This window comes from Theobroma cacao, chromosome 5 (assembly GCF_000208745.1).
Source record: "Theobroma cacao cultivar B97-61/B2 chromosome 5, Criollo_cocoa_genome_V2, whole genome shotgun sequence".
Lineage (NCBI taxonomy): Eukaryota > Viridiplantae > Streptophyta > Magnoliopsida > Malvales > Malvaceae > Theobroma > Theobroma cacao.
Window position 1 is genome coordinate 1,946,666 of NC_030854.1, and position 18,979 is coordinate 1,965,644.

Sequence of the window (18,979 nt, forward strand, 5' to 3'; positions counted from 1 at the left end):
AAGAAAGACTCACCCCTAAGGAAAAATTCTCCAGTACCATTTACAAAGGAGATCACACAACATGAAAAGTAGTAGCATCAAGAAAAGAATTCCGTTGATCAGATGATCCATTGATAAACAGCACTGGAAGTATTTCTCCGTAACAGGATGGCAGTCATAAGCAGAAAAACTTTCACATTAAGCAGAGATCTGAATAAATATAAGGGCATTTAAAGAGCACACAATACATATTCATTCCTGGCCAAAAGATTAGCTTTAGCTCCCATTCAATCAGTTAGATATTGTTCAAGTTTAAAAGGCATCAGCATGTGGTGCAGACAAAATTTAAGCCATAACAAACTGAAGAGGCATTGCAGATGTCTTTATAAGATTTGGTCATGCAAAAGACAACTAAGTTGCCTCCAAGATAGAGAGTCTCCCGATTTAACTGGATTCAAGGCTGACCTTGCATGCTACTTTCTAATTCCATTCTTCCACTTGTGTTGTCAGTGGCTAAAGTAGCATATATATCAACCGATCTCAGTTAATAACTTTTCAAGGGCCTCAGTTGCAAGAGGTATATACAAACAATCCTGGCCATCAGAATTCCTTCGGGTCTTGACTAGCTCATGATCTTTGAACTCAGTCAAGTGGGCATTCAGTGTAACCTGGCTACTGACAAGGAAACGCTCTCGAGAGACTGAGTACAAATTATCAATTGCCATCCCTAAAAGGTTAAAGGATATGATTGAGTATATTAAGAACTAAAATAATGAAAATGATACGCCAGATCCCAAACAACTAACTACTTACCTTCATCATCAGGATGAGACAGTTGATATTCTGCAAGAATCCTGAACACACTCTGAGCATTAGGTGTCAAACTCTGTAAAACTATTGCGGCTGTTTTGGCACTCTGGTTACTACTGCCATGTGCAAGAATCATAGGAAAGAAGAGCCCCTCAACCTTGTATGGTGCAAATGTAGGAACATGAAACCAGTACCAGTTAAATTGTGCATGAACCATCTTCTTGTCCCACACTAACATCAAAGCCAAGTGGAAGTTATCAGGATCAATGACATGGAAAAATCTTTAATAGTCTACAATGCTAAGTGTCTGCATTTCTAAAGAGAAGGGAATTTATTACATTTATCGAAAACCCACATAAGAGTATTACTGAAGACCCCTAACCTCCCAACAGAGGCCTAAAAATGATATTCTAAAGATTACAGTGCAAGGGGGAACTAAAACTATGTTTTCCATTTCTACCTTAGCCACCTGCACTATCAAGATAACTAATAAGAATTGATATCAACATTTAAAACAGATAAGTAAGCAAGCTAACCTATCTATTGATTGACAATAGAAACAAGAGTTTACTTACAAAGAGCTGCATTCACATGGTCAATAGAGGCAACAACACGAACATTAGAACAAGAAGCAAGTTGTGCGAGATATTGTTGAGTTTCAGAATCTCTTAACCCAGGCCCATCAATATTGTGAATGACAATGCATATAAAACTATCACACTCCATCACTGATCCATCTAAAAAGGCTAAAAGATCATCCATAGATAGAGAACTAAATGGCTGTTGAACCTTAGGCAAGTTCCCGGATGAGTTCCTTCGTTTTGATTTCAATTGTTCCCATAAAATCTCAGCCAAGCCTATTACAACCTACATTCAAAACATTGAGTTCTTAATGAAATGAGAGCTCAATAAACATTTATGGAGAAAAAAACATTTGAACATAAAAAATGTGCAAACTGATAGATGAAAATATAGTTTGAGTACCTAATTGCAAATTTATTCTTCAAGTACCAAATTGACAATTTCACTATAGTTTGAATACCAAATGTGTTTTTAACACTTAAACTAATAAAGCAGCCTTGGAATATTATCTAATAAAATTGCACCTGTTTAATATTAACTGATTGAAGGTAGCCATTGATTACAACAACAGAATACTCTGTCAAAGCTGTAGAAGCAAAATCTTCAAGCAACGCTTTTTTTGATCCAAACCCATACATTAGAAGGCCAAAACCACACCTGGAAATTTATTAAAAAACACAATAAGTAGTGGAACATTAAGCCATTACTTAATTTCAAGGTATCATCTTGGAATAAAATAAAATAACTTTAAACTACCTTAGCTCAAAAATCCATTTTGGGTATAAGCATTTGTAACTTTTTATTAGAGCTGTAATGTCTTTTTGATGCTTTGGTTCAATATTAGCTGCAGCTGCTCTGAGTTCCTGCAATTTTAAAATAACCAACAATAAATGAAAGCTCAAGGTGAGGAGATGGGAGTAATGGGAATTTCAAGGCAAGTACCTGTTCATCGACTACATTGATATCAGAGAGTTTATGGGCAGATTTTTTTCCAGAACTACCTAGTTCTTTAGCCAAGAAATAGTTTCTTGAGAATCCAAATTCCTCTTCATCTACCTCGTTAAAATCCATGTCTTCCAATCTGTTTAAACTGTAAAAATTGCAAAGCTGAGCCAAATTGGGTGTGAATTGTTACACCAAAAAAAGAACAAAAAATTCACTAAACCCAAGAAAAATTTCTTTTTCCTAATAGGAAAAGGCTTTCTACTCACCCCCACCAGAAACAATTCCTAGTGAATCCCCCTTGTTGCTTTGTTTTTGATGATTTAATAAACAATAATCACAATGGCGTAAACCAGAGCATAAAGAAGGTTTGTACAAGGAAATGCAAGGGTGAGAGTTTAGGTGTCTTTGTGTGAAGATGTAAATGAGCATATTGAAGCTTACTAGCTTAGTGCATTTTTAAATTGAATATTTATGGTAGGATCTCCCCAACATAAAGAACTCGCATATCCTCATGCGAGTGGTTAACTTATATGACTATATTCCACAATGTGCTTTGAAAAGCAGAAGTCAAACACATCTAAAATAAACAATATGGGAATGGATTGGGGAACAACATGGCTGCCCTTAAACTAGCAAATATGTCAAGAACACGTAAAGACAATATTAAACCAGATACTTGCATACTTAATCACCTGCCTGATATGTTCATTTGAAAAAATACAGCATATGTAAAAACAAAACCTACGGCCTATAAATAAACAAAGAACTCAACAAAATAAACTTAAACACACAAGTAGTTGGCTTACATGAATATCGGTTTATATGACAAAAAAATAGACAGCTTCAAATAATTACACAGAACAATATCCAAAACAAGCCAAAAATTCCATATGTCATATAAATAAAGTTCATGATGCCAAAGAAGAAGCATACCTTAACTGCAAAGAACACAGACTGATGGCAATGTCAAGATCAATTGACAATAAGACTAATCTTTTAACTGCTTAGTTTGTTCAATAGAGTGGGGAGAAATGTGGTTTCTATATGACTGGAGCAAAAAAACCTGCTTAGCAATGAAATTTAGATATTAGCTTCTAGAATACATCAACTATTATTTTTCCACACATGCTTAATGTTATACAAACAAAATTACCTAAATTTTCTGAATGATGAGCATCATTAACTCTATATCTGTCTCCACTGCCGGTACCTTTATCGCTCAAGTGCCCAATATCGCCTGCGATAATAAGAAATAATATTAGTACCCAACTGAATTATCCATTGCGGACATCAAATCCCACGAAAGGAATCATTCTTCTTTTTTTTTTTTTGCATGCATTTCATGAGTAAGATAATTATACATTTTGTTTACTTAATCTAAGCAATTTCAGATGAGTTAGGCCAAAGACAAGACAGTGAATAGTGCCTCACAAGCCTTCTGAGACGTGATGATAAATTCTTAAAATGAGCATCTTAAACAACATGATAAAAGACCAAAGACGCTGACAATCAAAAGTAGGGAAAGATTGGCTACGGACTGAAACGAAGGCATCCCTCCCATACGAAAGGGATCAAACAAACTATTACTAACCGATTCACGGTTTATGAATAATCTCTGGCCTTTGACTGGGAGGAGGTAGTGGTTGGTGGAGGTGCGACGCTGAGAAAGCTACTGTGATGAGATGGTGCCTTCAGCTGCGAGGCGGGGGTTCGCCTGAGAACCAGCCGCAGCGAACGGGAGAAAGAGGGAAACGGAAGAGCGGAAGAAAAAGGGGAGAGGCGGGAAATGGAAGCGGGAAGGAAAAGAGGGCAAAGGAGAATGAAAGAAAGGTAAGGGAAAAGTGACAGCTGATCTGGAAAGGACAAGTGGAAAAAACGGGGCTGCTTGGTGGAGCGAAAGGGGAAAAGATGGACGGAGAAAAATAAAATAATGGCATAATATTTAAATAAAATTTAAAAATATTTAAATAATTTTTATTTTTATTATATTTAATTAAATCTCATATTTTTATTTTAAATAAATAAACTTTTATGATTAATGATTTATCAATTTTCATATGACATTAATATGATATTAATGTAAAAGATAAAAAAGTCACATAATTAAGTTATTATACCAAATTAGCATCATATACTATTATCAATTATAATATATTAACATATCACATCATAATCAATTATAATATTTTAATATATCACGTTAGTGTCATGAGATATAAAATAATAAATAATATTTTAATTAAATTAATCATTATTAATAAGATTTTATTTGACTTAAAATAAAAAGTATAAAGATTTATTGAATGCAATAAAAATATAAGAACTCATTTGAATTTTCTTAAATAATTTAGTAACTTTTTTGTATATTATGCCTAAAATAAATATACAACAATCTTACTTAAATATATTTTAGTATTTGTTAAAATTAAAAAAATAAAATATTAAAGAAATAAAAAAGTTTTTTTTAATTTTTAATAATATTGAAACTTAAGAAATAACCATTATATATTAATTTAATTCGATCACATAAAAATTTACCAATGATAAATGTTGTAAATTAATTTTAGTATTCGTATTCATTATAAAAAATCATAATTGTTTTAATTTACTATTAATTAATCAAAATATTTATTATAATCATATAATAAATTATGTAATATATTTTAATAGGATAAACCGGTCAACCAACAAGTATTAATTAATTAAATGCATTTTCTTTAAAATGAAATTTTTAGGATTAAAACTTAAAATTTTAAATCAATGGATTTTATAAGACGAGAATCTAAGATCACTTGTACTCGTTAGGAATAATGTTCGAAAAAACATATGAACTATTTAAGAATATTCAAATAAGATTTTATTCTTCTATTACGTACAATCAAACCATTAATTTTTATTTTTGTCAAAGAAACTTTTATAAAAAATAGTTGACTAATTACTATTAATCAAATTGAGCAAAAAAATTATAAAAATAGATGTTATTTGTCATTTTATATTCATATAATATTTGATATAAAGAGTAAAAATGTCATATTGCTATGTTATCATACTACATCAATATGTCATGTCACAATTAATTATGACACATCAACATCACATGACTTAAAATAATAAATGGTATTATGGTTAACAATAATTAGTAAACCATTAGTTATAAATACTTAGTTGGGTTAAAATAAAAATATAATCACTTGATTAAATGTAATAAAAAATAGTTTATTTAAATTTTCTTAAATCATTTATAAGCTTTTTTTTTATATATTTAATGAAAAGGGAATTCAAACCCTACTCTTTTTTATAGAGATCATGCATCAATCAATGAACCAAATACTCAAGTACTTGAATCATTTAGAAGCTTTTATAAGAAATATGTATTTATTTTATGAGAAAATTAAACTTCCTTATAACATGATTTAAGATATATTTATTTATTTACAAATGCAACTCATGAAGTACAAAAAATTTGAGAAGGTAAAAATATTATCATTTTATGACTTTTGCCAATTTTGCAAGAAGAACGTAAGTTTAAATTCTTATTGAGACTAGACACAAGAAGCCAAGAATTAACAATAATTGTGTTGACAACATGACTAAAAGGATGTCCAAATCGTTGATGCTATACATCAGCAGAAACACGTTCATCAACTAGAGCTGTAGGAGAGTTTTTATGGAGCCAAGTGAGTATGGAGGTGATAATGACCTTTTTAAGATTGCCTTGAAAAAGGAGCATCCCCAAGTAATCCTTGACAAAACAACGGAGTCATGAAACTTAAAATAAACATTGTTATCGAAACAAAATTTTGAAACACTCAAAATATTTGAATGAATGTTAAGACAGTGGAGAATTTTAGATAAAACAAGAGGTTGGTGTGAGGAATGAAGAATGGAGGAACCAATGTTGGTTATTAAGATACCTGCTCCATTACCAACTTTCACCTGATCACTACCAGTGTAAGGAAAGGATAATTGCAAGTTGTTGAGGTCATTTATGATATGGTTAGTGGCTCTAGAATCTAGTATCCAGTCGGTGTCAAAAGGAGAGCTTTGACCAACAAAAAAGGCTGTAGTAATCTCTTGAGATGGAACCTGATATCCAGGATCAAACTAGTGCCAACATTGTAGTGTAGAGTGGTTCGATTTATAGCATACTTGACAAATAATTTTTGGTCCCTACATAGAATATGGGCACTGCCCTACTCTATCCTTTTTAGTACCACGCTAATTGCCTTGAAAATTGCTTATTCACTAAGAACCACTGGATCACCTGAAACAAAACCACTATGAGAAGAATAATGAGTACAACATTGATTAGAAAACCTCTACGTAATGTTAGCAGATGGTAAAAGGCCTTCAAAATGATTTAATATTTCCATATTGGCTTCATGGGATAATAAGAGTGACAATAATTCTTCAATAGTGATAGGTTTTGTTCAAATGTTCATGGAGAAAACAAGAGGTTGATATTCAGCTTCTGAGCTTGTGAGTATGTAAAGCAATAGGTTTTCATTAGAAAGGGCTTGAGAGGCTACTACCAAGGCATCTACAAGAGCTTTCGTATTCAAAAAATATTCAATGATGGTGGAAGTTCCTTTTTTTGTTGTTTGAAGTTGGAGTGTAATTTGAAATAATTTTGTTCATGATTGGGAAAGAGTACAATAGAATAAAGGCAATCTAAAGGCATGAGAAATATCATGGCTGATGACTTGAGACAAGATACTTGCAAATAGGGATGAAATGAGCCAGCCTACTAATAATTAGTCTTGTTTCTTCCAAGACAAAAAATTGGGATTAAGAATGGTGGGGTTTGCAGCAGTATGTTTGGGAAGGCAAAGGAAGGTTCCATCTATGTAACCTTCGAGATCGTGTCATTTGATAAAGGGAAAATATACCTATGACTTCTATAAGAGATAATTATCTTTGTCAAGTTTAATATGTGGGGAGTGAGATAGTAAGGGAGTAAGGGAATTTAAGGTGAGGTTATTTGTTATGGAGTCAGTGGTCGTTAATGAGGCATCTAGAGAAAAAGCCATTTAAGAATCGTAGGATCAGAAAAAAATAAATGAAGAATAGGCGTTTATCTTGTTGCTAGCTCTGATACCATGAACAAACTTACTAAGTTTTAGTATATTTTCTTCATTAAACACATATGTACAACATTGATATATAACAGTTTACATTGCTTAAACTAAGGCTACAAACATGGTAAGATATTGTTGATCAGTGTTGAGTAATTTTTTCTTAATCTTAGTTAATATGATTTTATTTGTTGATATTTTAATTTTGACAATCTGTAGAATCTAAGATTTATGGTTTGACTTGCATGCTTGGTGGCTTCTTGATTTTTGGTTTGACTTGCTTGCTTGGTGACTTAACAAGTAAAACCTCATTTTTAAACAAGCCCATGCAGTAGGTATAGAATAATTGTACTTCAATGTAGGCAATAACACCAGACCAATTAAAACACTAAGGTATGAGAATTTTAGATAGAAATATGGATTCCAAGCTCTCATTACAAAATAGGACCTCAAATATTTTGACAGAAAGAATGGGGTGTGTGGTTCAACATGGAAAGGAAGATAAACCTTGGACAGAATAAGCTCAATCAGAATTTATCGTACAGTTTTGAAAAAAAAAGGGTAAAAAGAAGGTCTTCAGCGTCGAGTGACTAGCGAAGTTCACTTTCAAACTTGTTAGTTGATGAGGGCTTGCATTCAAAAAATTCTATTGCAAGTTAAGCAATTGGATTGGTCGATAATGCTAAGGGACAAGAAATTAATGAGTCTTTGATGTTTGTGGACGATAGTAGGATTGCTTTGTAAGTTTACCCATCTCATTCTTTCGATTTTTATTTTTACTAATGGATGTTAGATTTTTTGTTTGGAATTTTCAGGGGGCAAATGATAAAAGATTTGTCTAAGTGATGAAAGATTTCGTAAAGCAATATGAAGTTCATATGCTAGTATTAGCCCAACCACTCCTTAGTGGGGTTTTAGTTGATAGAATCATTTATAAGATGGCTTTTGATAGATTCCATCAGGTTGAAGCTAAAGATTTTTTTTGGTGGAATCTAGGTAATATGGAAGGAAGGTGTTCATATCTCCATTATCAAAATCCATTTTCAATGTATTCATATGTTTGTGGATCTCTTACCAAACTCTTATTGGTATCTCTCGACAATTTATGGACACCCTACATCACTTCTTAGGTGTAACTTGTGGGAGGAGTTAGCCTTTTTTGAGTCGACAATAAATGGCCTGTGGTTGTTGGCAAGAGATTTCAAAGCGTATTTGTTTTCACATGAAAAATCAGTGGTTTTTTGTGTGGTAGTTGTCCATGTCCTGTTTTTCAACATTTTATAAATGATTTTGGTTTATTGGATCTTGGTTTTTAGGGTTTGAGATTTGCTTGACAATGTGGATTGGTTTCAAAAAGGTTGGATAGAGTCATTTGTAATTCGGCTTGGCAACTTATGTTTCATGAAGCTACTATCCAACACTTACCAAGAATTTGCTCATATCATAACCCAATATTGATTTGTTTAAAGGATAGAAGAATAGTGCATGGGGATGGCAATATTTGGTTCCATGTTGCATGGTTAATTCACGGTGACTTTAACAACCTTGTGCGGCAATCATGGGATGGTTCGATGGGTATTTAGGAAGCTATGTCGAGTTTTGCTCTTAAAGCAAAGGAATGGAATAAAGCGATATTCGGCAACATTTTTTATAGGAAGAAAAGAATTTTGGTGTGGCTTGGGGGTGTTGAAAAAGCTCTTAATATTAGATCATCTAGGCATCTTAAATAGTTGGAATTTAATTTACATCTTGAATATGAGACAATCTTGTGAAAATATGAGTTTTTTTTATGCAGACATCAAAAGCAAATTGATTGAAAATGGGTGATTGTAATACAAACTATTTTAATATTCGAGCGACACGTAGGTGATGCAAATTCAAAATCATCCATTTTCGATCTTTGAATGGAAATTGGTGTGATGATTAAAAGTCATTGAAAGCTCAAATAGTTGAATTTTTCAAGAATTTATACACTAAGGAAAATAATGTACTTCCTTTATTTTTGATCAGTGGGTCTTTCCTTTTGTTGGATGATACTGATTTAGCTAGAATAGCCAGATCAGTGAAGGATAATGAGGTTCATTAGGCACTTTTTAAGATAAAGCCTCGTAAAGCTCTAAGTTTGGATGGTTTCTTTGCTCTGTTTTTTTAACCGCAATGGAGTGTTATATGTCAAGATCTCTTTAATTTGAGTTGAAGTAAAGTATAAGTGAACGATATCCCATGAGGTAAAGTGTTTGGAATTATATGTTGGTTTCTTTGGAAAATGATAAATTTTTTTATTTTCGAATATAAGGTAGTTTCCATAAAAAGATGATTGAATTTAATTCACAGTTGGTCTACGGTAATCCATTCGGCTTGTTCTCTCAATTTGGTGGATGGGAAGTAATTCAGGCAATCTAGAGCTTACTTCAATGCCAATGGGAAGTGATTCCATGTCATGTTTTTTGAGAAGGTAATAAATTAGCTAATTTCATGGCCAATAAGGGTTTTACTATAAAAGAGAGATATTTAGTGTTTAATAGTTCACTTGTGAACACTAGAGATTTATTGATGTATGATGTAATAAGATTTTGTTTTCCTCAAATGCTTAGAATATAGAATGTTCTTACTTAAAAAAAAATTACACGGAATATATTCAATTATTTACCAAATAATCCCTAAATAAGTTCTGTGGCCAAATGCCACCAATAAAATGTAGGAGTTGATTGAGTTAGTTTTGCTAAATGTAATTATTGTACCAAATTTAGGATTATATTTGTTGTACTTACAACAATCCCCTCCCAAATAATGAAAAGTGGGTTACCCAATTCCAAATTAATATTTTGTCGTAAATGTTATTGCCAAAATACATAATTCACACCAAATAATAATCGATGAATTCTTATAAATTTTTTAAAATTTCCATTGATATTATTGTTGAAATTCATAAAATTAATTTATAAAAAATTCATCAATAATGCCATAGTATTTTCGATAAATTAATTTTAACAGAATTTTTTCCTTTGAAAATAAACTATTATCTTGTAGTGGGTCAACTTTGCATCGCAGAGGCATATTCTTTAGTGTATTTATAAAACCATGGTTATATCAATATAACTAGTGCTCATGAACATGATGAAATTTTGGTCGCTCTTGCTCTGTCTTGGTGTTTTTTTTTCTCATAGGCATTTAAATTAATTTTTAAAATTTGTTAACACCATTTGGTGTTTTGAGATAGAGTGTTTATATTTCAATATTAACGAAGTCAAAATAAATTAGGATAGAACCCTAAAGAGGTTAAGGTAATTTAAACTTTGGAGTAAAATGTACTATTGTCAATTTTAATGTATTACTATACTATTAATCTATAGTAAATATATGTTAATTCCAAGAAAAAAAAAACCAAAAGTTGGGAAAGCAAAAAAAAAACATCTGGGCGGGAATTTGGATTTTATGGAATTAATCCACCTAAGCGATCCGAGCATACCACGCCAACTAGATCCCTTTGGGAACCGAGAGCCGTAGATGAGAACTTAATCGACGGTGCAAAACCGCATATATACACACAACATGGATCGCTACATTAACCGTTGGATAAAATATTAATCTAACGGCTATCCTCTTGCAGCCACTTCAATTTCAATCTCCAACAAATAAAATCAAAAGCCACGGATCCCCAATATTAGCCGTTTATAACTTTCCAATCCGACGGCATATATTCTCTTCGCCCTTTGCTAACCGCAAAAAACACACCCCCACCGACCTCCCTATTTAAACCCCCTCCACGTATTCCTACGCCTCCCAACAGCCTAAACTCGAAACAAAAACCGTTGTCAGACTTTCAGTCTCTCGAAACCAATTTTCACAAGAAAATGTCTGGCCGTGGAAAGGGAGGTAAGGGATTGGGAAAGGGTGGAGCCAAGAGGCACAGGAAGGTGCTTCGAGATAACATTCAGGGTATCACCAAGCCGGCGATTCGAAGGTTGGCTCGTAGAGGTGGTGTGAAGAGGATCAGCGGCTTGATCTACGAGGAGACACGTGGCGTCCTTAAGATCTTTCTGGAAAATGTGATCCGTGACGCCGTTACCTATACGGAGCACGCTAGGCGCAAGACTGTTACCGCCATGGACGTCGTGTACGCTCTCAAGAGGCAGGGCAGGACTCTCTACGGTTTCGGTGGTTAGGTTGATTTAGCCGGGTTGATTGGTTGGATTGTAAATCTTTTGCAACAGTTTGTTGTAGGCTTTTGTTTCACTCTTTTGTAGTTTGATGGTTTAGTTTTTTAATTTTTAGTTTCTATTATTAGAATGTATTTTGATTTCAATCTGAAATGAAATTTGTCTCAGAATTTCATGTTGAAATCCAATTTGAGTTCTTAATATTTGCTTTTAAAAATTGGGATTTCCTGGTCTCATTTCTAGGGTTCCTTTAAAATTGGGATATCTGTTGGTAGCTTGGATTATACCAGTGGGCTATCCGGTAGAATCCCCTAAACTGGTTAATTGAGCTATAAATCGTCGGATAACAAATCAAGAAATTGCATTGGTATGCCGACATTAACATCTTCAAGGAATTGAACTCTAAATTAATTAGTTGATTTTTTTCCTAAGACTGGTTATTAATTGGTCAATCCATGTTTAACTCAGTTCTCATTCCATGCCTTTGCTGGAGTGAAGAGAAGACACGTGCTGATGGGTGATGGAAGTGTAAATCATAAAGCTGAAGGAAAATTAGCCGCCAAGCCACATTTGTCAATCAACTCAGATATTTTTTACTAATTACTCTATATTTTATTTGATTTCTTTTATTTTAGCTTAGTAGTTTTATAATCTTTTAATTCGAAATCAAATAATTTAATTTAATTTTATCTTTCATTTTACAGTTTTTTTATCAATCTTCATTTTGAAAATATTTATTTGAATTAAAAAATATTGAGACATAAAATTAGAACACAAATCATTTCATTGTTGAAGTCTAACTTGGATGAAATTAAATTAAACGTGGTTGGGAGTTTGAAAGACTGATTTCAAAACGCTGTAGGGGTGTCGCACGTGACTATACAAGTATGCTTCTTTTTGGGTTTTCTAAAAATTTTAAATCTCATAGTTTTTGAAAGTTGAATTGCTTGCACTTCAAAGACAATTTTGCGTATGCCGTGACCACAATATTTTTGTTATTTGGATTGAGATGGATGATAAGATAGTAGTAAATATGACATGGTTAAAATACGTATCAAGTTTCTGTATATATATATTTTGTTCAATTTAATATTTGTAATCATAATCACAATATTGTAGTCTCTTGATTTAAAAATTATTTTAATTTAGTCTCTTTTTTAATAGTATCTAATTTTGCCAATAAACATATCAATATCAATATCGACATTGTGAGACCCTGTCAAGCTCGATTAAAAGACAGTATTGTATCAAGTGGTACAACTAAGTTACATCGAGCCTTGAACTAGTTCAAATAGAAATTTTAAGAGGAATTTGAAAATTTTGAAACCCACAGAATGACTTAGAATAGTGATTCGGAGTTCAAGATCCAGTTTGAAGTCCATCAGGAAAATTGACCGATTAAGGACAAAACGGTCATTTTATCATTTGATGATAAAATAGAGATTTTTAGCCAAGATTTGATCACATTTGACCAAGAATAATTATATGAAATATAATTATGATTATTGGAGTATAAAATGATGTTTATTAGTGAAAAATTGTGATTCTCGGTATTTTTGGAGTACAAAGGTAAAATGATAATTTTGCCACTAAATGACTAAACGGGAATTTTTATAAAATGATTTTTGCCCCATTTGGTTAATATTGATCAATATTAGTGTTATTTGAGGTTGAAAAATAGAAATAATTTGATTCTGATACATTTCAGAGTATAGGGGCAAAATCGTAATTTTTCAGCCCCGGGGGCAAATCGATAAATTATTCTCCCCAACACTTGTCAAGACCAAGAGATTTTAATTGTGGTAGGATTGGATAAATACCAGAATATTTGTGGTGGAAAATTAAGAAGAAAAAGTCAAAAAGTTAAAAATTTGGGCCAATAAGCATGTGACACGTGGCATGCTTGATTATTTTATTATTTTCTATAGAAATCAGCTCATTAAATCCCCAATTCTCTCACCATATTCGTCCTAGGCAACCAGCAACAAGAACAAAGGAAGAACAAAGGGAAAAACAAGAAAACTTAGGTGGAAATTCAAAGAAAAAGTGAAGAAATTAAGAAAACAAGTTGGGTAAGTTAGAATTTCTTTAATTCTCCTTGATACCTAGCTTACCCATGCTTTTGTTCTTGATTTCCATAGTTGAATATTGAGTTATCATGATGAATTCAATTCTGAAAAATGGGTATGGAAGAGGAATTGTTGTTGGAATAATTTGATTTTAGACTATGTTAGTGTTTAGGGATAGTTAAGCATGGTTATTAACAAAAACACAAAAGAAATATTCAATTTCTCTAGGGTTCCTTGTTGGTCGAACTATGAGGGTTGAATATCAATAGAAGATTGTCTTTATTTCAAGGAAAATAGCTTGAAAAATGATGAATTAAGGTGAAACAATTATGTAAAAAAAATTTTGGTGCATGTGCACCAAATGACCGAATTTTTCTATAAGGAACTGTGCGAGTTTTAATGCTAAATTTAGCTTTATTTAAATGGTATATGGTAAATTAAGGTATTAGAGGAAAAATAGATTAATTTGGAAGTGATTTGGACACAATCGCCAATTAATCGGGTGATCGATCAAATTTAATCGATATTGCGATTAAGCGATAATCAGACGTATTTTTTCATTTACATATCAAGCATTAGTAATTTAAATTAGTTTATGTCAATTTAGGGACAATATAGTAAATTCTTCGATTTTGTTATTTGTCAAGGTAGTGAGACATCCGAAAAAGGTAAAGGAATTGCGCTTGAGGACTATTAGTCCGAGTGCACCAGGAATCTGAATTTTTTGACACTTGTGAGTGGACTGCCTTCAAAACTTGTTTTGGGAAATATAATATAATTGTCACCAATTTGAATGAATTATAAAGTTTTTCATGAAAACAAGTACCTTGGGAACAAGCTTTTGAAAAATGGTTTTATGTTGTAATATGTGATTGCTATGGATTCGTGCACTATTGTATTATGATGATATATATATATATATATATATGTGTGTGTGTGTGTGTGTTGTGCATGATGAATGATATTGTATATAATGATTGTAACCGTGTGTGTGCACGAGGTGGAGAATGCACATGTCGGTGATGGTGGTGGCGTGAGAGATAGATGATGATAGTGCCCGTGTGCACGATGTAGGGGGATGTACACGATAGCACTGATTGTGCACGATGTAGGGGGATGCACATGATGGTGCCGCCTATGTACACGATGTGGGGGGATGTACATGAGCTAGGAGTGATTATGATGATATTGATGTTTGTCTATGTAATTATGTATATCTAGATTTATAAAATGAAAGCTTATGAATGTGATATATGGTTGGCATATATGTGAAATTTGACACATTGTACTTTGAGAATTTTCATGAGTTTTATGTTGATTTTGTTAGTTTAGCAAGATGGCTTTTTGTTGAGTGAGGGAAAATGTTTCTCTTGTTGCTCTATTTTCGCTGCAGCAAAAGTCATACTCGCTGCAGCCAGAAACTCTCAAGTTTGAGGACCTTTCACCAGAACTGGTTCTCACTGCAGCGAAAAACTTTTTGTTTTTGGGTAACAATTTCGCTGCAGCGAAAAACTTTCTGTTTTGTCTCCTATCTTGTCCAATTGCTGCCCTATTTTTCACTTCTTTGCTACCATATCTGAGCATGGACTTCCAACATTTATGATAAAATGAGTTAAGTTTAAAATGATGGGTTTTTAATATGAATGAAACTAAATTGCATTGTTTTGAAACAAGTGCATCATGATTTTAAATTATCCCTTATTGTTGTTGCTTGTTCCCTTTCTTGTTCACTCACTGGGTTTATACTCACCATTTTCAAATTCGTATTTTCAGATCACGAGGCAGCCGATAACTAGGACAAGGTGTCCTTGTAGACCTGTGTCCATCTTTTGGTAGGTGTCTCGGCATTCGGTAGCTGTATATTCATCCGAGTCACTCCGCTGGAAGTCGAGTGTTATTTTGTTTTGTATAGACGAACTTAATGTAAATTATTAGAATACATGTTGTAGACATTGTATGTAAATTTTTAAGGAGCAATGCCAGTACGAGTTGGCAATGTATATCACTATTTTGATTCAAAGTTATGAAATATGACTTAGTGATATTAGATGGAATTATAAGTAAGATAAATAATAGGCTTACTTAGGTTTAGTGGATTACGTCCATTGGGCCATTGCGCCGGTCATAGCCCGAAATTTGGGTCGTGACAGACATAGTACATTTTGATGATGTGGCATGACTCGTGGCACTAATATGATGACGTGGTGCCATGTGGCAAATCAAAAATTTTTTTAAAAAAATTGTGTCACGTCATAAGAACTAAATTTAATAAAAATATATAATATGGAAACTAAAGTGAACAAAATTGAGATGTTGAGAGACTAAATTAATTTATTTTTTTGAAAAACAAAATTTTAAGTGAATGATAGATATACTTATTAGTAAGCCAAATACTTAAGTGTAAAAATTTGATGGTGTTAAAAAATATATATATAATTTTCTTACTTGATTATTTGATTATAGAACATGTACATTACTTTATCTTCTTTTCAAAAATTAAGTTTGAATTCTCCTTCTATAAAAAAAATTTTGAAAAAAATTTATTAGTTAAATTCAAATTTAGATAAATGAATTGCATTATGTTGGACTAAAATAATATAAAAAGTCTAAATAATTTTTTTCGTTTATTTATAATAGTACAAAAATTTGAAATTTATTTGACTTAGTTTTTAACTTTTAACTAAACTCAAATTAGCAAAATATGTTGATTTAGTTATTTCTTTCAAAAAATAGAAAAGGCAGATACGAAGTTTGTAATGATTATAAAAATAAATTTTCGTTCTTACTTATTTAATTGAAACATGACAAACCTCTTATTACAACTATAGAATCTAAGTTAATTCACTCCTTTAATTTTTTATTTATTTTTATGTTTTTATTTTGTTTAATATTTCAGATTATATTTTTTAAGTTGAAATTTTCTAGATTAAATACTACATTTATGGTTGATAATGTTAAATATAACTGTAAATATTTATACCATTTTATTTTGTATTTAAAAATTTTTTGTATATCCAAAATAATAATTTAAATTTAAATTAAATTTAACAGAATTTGATTGTAGTATTTGAATTAATGAAATCGTTTTATGAGAAACTTTGAGTAAATTTAAATAAAAGGTAAATTAAGTAAAAATTGAATAATTCCAAAAGAATGGGTATTTGTAAAGTGTGAAAGTTGTAACTAAATTAACCTATTTTGCTAATTTAAGTTCAGTTCAAGTTAAAAACTAAGTCAAATAAATTTTAAATTTTTATACTATTATAAATAGAAGAAAAAAAAATTATTTAGTCTTTTATATTATTTTATTCCAACATAATGTAAGTTATTAATCTAAATTTAACTTTAGGTATGAATTTTTTTTCAAAAATTTTTAGTATAGAATTCAAACTTAATTTTTATAAAAAAAAATTAATATACATGTTCTAGAATCAAATAATCAAGTAAGAAAATATTTATATATATTTTTTAACACAATTCATCTTTTATACTTAAATATTTAGCTTATTAATAAGTATATCTATTATTTACTTAAGTATTTATATTTTTCAATTTTTTTTTACAATTTAGTCTTTCTACATTTCAATTTTGTTACTTTTAAAAAAAAATCTCAATTTTGTTCAATTTAGTCCTTATACTATGTCATGACACAAATTTTTTTTAATTTTTTTTTATATGCCACGTGACATTGACATGTCAGCATTGGCACTTCATTATATCAGTGCCCATGGCACTACCACATCATCATGTTTGTATCATGTCATCAAAACGTGCCACGTTAACATTGATGTCACTGTTGACGTCATTTCTTTTAATAGTAAAATTATATATCATTAAGAGGAGGGACTAAATTTAAGCAATTTTCAAAATCAATGGAGTAAATTGTTTCGATTTTGAGTACAAAAACTAAATTGAACAAAATGTATAAGTATAAGGACTTCATGGATATTCTGACCAATATGGTATTAAAAAGGAGGACTAGATCATATAACATTCAATATATCTTAACTTCTATTGGAAAATGCTTACATCATTTTACTTATTGAATCAATTATATCCATTGTGATGGCAACCAAGTTACAAATTTCCTCTTCAACCAAGGCTATTCACATCAAAGACTTAAGGTTTTCTTTACTGTCGAAGGTGAGCTCAATGGTACCTTAAAGTTAGATAAAATTAATTTATCTTATGTTAATTTAGGGTAAAATACTCCCACCTCTTAAGTTTTAATCAAAATTTTGAACGGATTTATTAGTTTTCAAAATGAATATTCTGCCCCAAAAAAATATATTTTGTTAGATATATAGATTTAGCCATTAGTTAATTAGTAGTGTTTCTGTTAGTTTGATGACATGGTAATATTAAAATGATAATTTTTCTCTTTATTAATTTCAAAAAGTAGTATTATATAACTTTTATTAATTGAAAAAAATATAATAATAATGTTTTAAAACTAATAAAGAAAAAAAGTATTTTAGTCTTTTCGTAATATTTATTAACAGTGTTTGCAATTTTGGAGCTGAATGTCAACTTCAAAAACTAATGGACCTATTTAAAGTTTTTATTAAAACTTAGAAATGTGGAGTTATTTTATCTTAGATTTAAACACATGTAAGGGGTAGTACTTATTTATTTTATTTCTTATAAGCAAGTTAGAGCGTTGAATCCATGTTTTTATAAACTTATGCAAAGGAAGTAGTATTTCCTTGAGGATTTCTTCATGATCTATCTCGTATAATATTGAAGATAAGGTTTATATCCCCTCCCTAGTGTGCTTCAATTTTGCATCTTAATAACATTTTAACAGATAACTAGCCCTAAGAAATCTTCTAGCTTAAAAAAAAAAACATAAAATTAAAACACTCCTATCATATTAATGGGTTGTAATTAAGTCTCTCACTTAATAAAGTAAACTCGAAATTATGATTTTTTAAAATTTTTATATTCAACTTTATTCAAGTAAAATACATTTAATCTATTAATTTCATGTTAATTACATAAATTAAATATTATGAAATAAAATTAACTTAAAATAAGAAGGTCCAAGAGGCTCACCTTTAGTGAATTAGGCAAGAGTTCGTTATTTTATCTCTATTGGGACTCGACGAGCTTAGTAAGCCCTTCTCCACTCCTTTTTCTGTTGAGCCTTTTTCATTGGGTTGTCCGCCTTTATCTGGGACTCCTTTGGGCCACCCACCTTCCCTCTTTTTTTTCCCTTTCTCCTTTCTTGGTGCCCTTACCGCCTCTTCCAACTCAATTCCAAAATATTATTTTGTGGAAAATGTTATTATTAAAATACGTAATTGACGCCAAACAATAATTCGATGATGTCTTACAAAGCATATTTCTAGTGTATTTA

At 31.2% G+C, this 18,979-nt stretch overlaps 2 protein-coding genes across 3 annotated transcripts; one reads left to right on the forward strand and one right to left on the reverse strand.

Annotated features, from left to right (window-relative positions):
- Positions 63-4,217, reverse strand: LOC18597788 (origin of replication complex subunit 2). 2 transcript variants are annotated; one of them, XM_007027004.2, is made up of 9 exons: positions 3,908-4,217; positions 3,470-3,553; positions 3,250-3,379; positions 2,314-2,461; positions 2,128-2,234; positions 1,896-2,028; positions 1,365-1,656; positions 793-1,020; positions 63-706 (listed from the first exon to the last, which is right to left on the reverse strand). In XM_007027004.2, exons 4-9 carry the CDS (start codon positions 2,440-2,442, stop codon positions 510-512), a joined length of 1,086 nt encoding a protein of 361 aa, XP_007027066.2. In that variant the 5' UTR covers positions 2,443-2,461; positions 3,250-3,379; positions 3,470-3,553; positions 3,908-4,217; the 3' UTR covers positions 63-509. The 2 variants fall into 2 exon arrangements, with proteins under 2 accessions (XP_007027066.2, XP_017977450.1); XM_018121961.1 differs by lacking the exon at positions 3,250-3,379.
- LOC18597789 (histone H4) lies at positions 11,158-11,784 on the forward strand. Its single transcript, XM_007027005.2, has one exon. The coding sequence runs from the start codon at positions 11,246-11,248 to the stop codon at positions 11,555-11,557; it is 312 nt and encodes a 103-aa protein (XP_007027067.1). The 5' UTR covers positions 11,158-11,245; the 3' UTR covers positions 11,558-11,784.

Bases quoted from the DNA above. Each gene is read 5' to 3' on its own strand.
- LOC18597788 (XM_018121961.1), bottom strand. From the start codon at position 2,442: ATGGATTTTAACGAGGTAGATGAAGAGGAATTTGGATTCTCAAGAAAC. The intron at 2,235-2,313 runs GTACTTGCCTTG...TTAAAATTGCAG, and splicing joins TCAATGTAGTCGATGAACAG to GAACTCAGAGCAGCTGCAGC. The intron at 707-792 runs GTAAGTAGTTAG...TTAACCTTTTAG, and splicing joins GTCTCATCCTGATGATGAAG to GGATGGCAATTGATAATTTG.
- LOC18597789 (XM_007027005.2), top strand. From the start codon at position 11,246: ATGTCTGGCCGTGGAAAGGGAGGTAAGGGATTGGGAAAGGGTGGAGCC.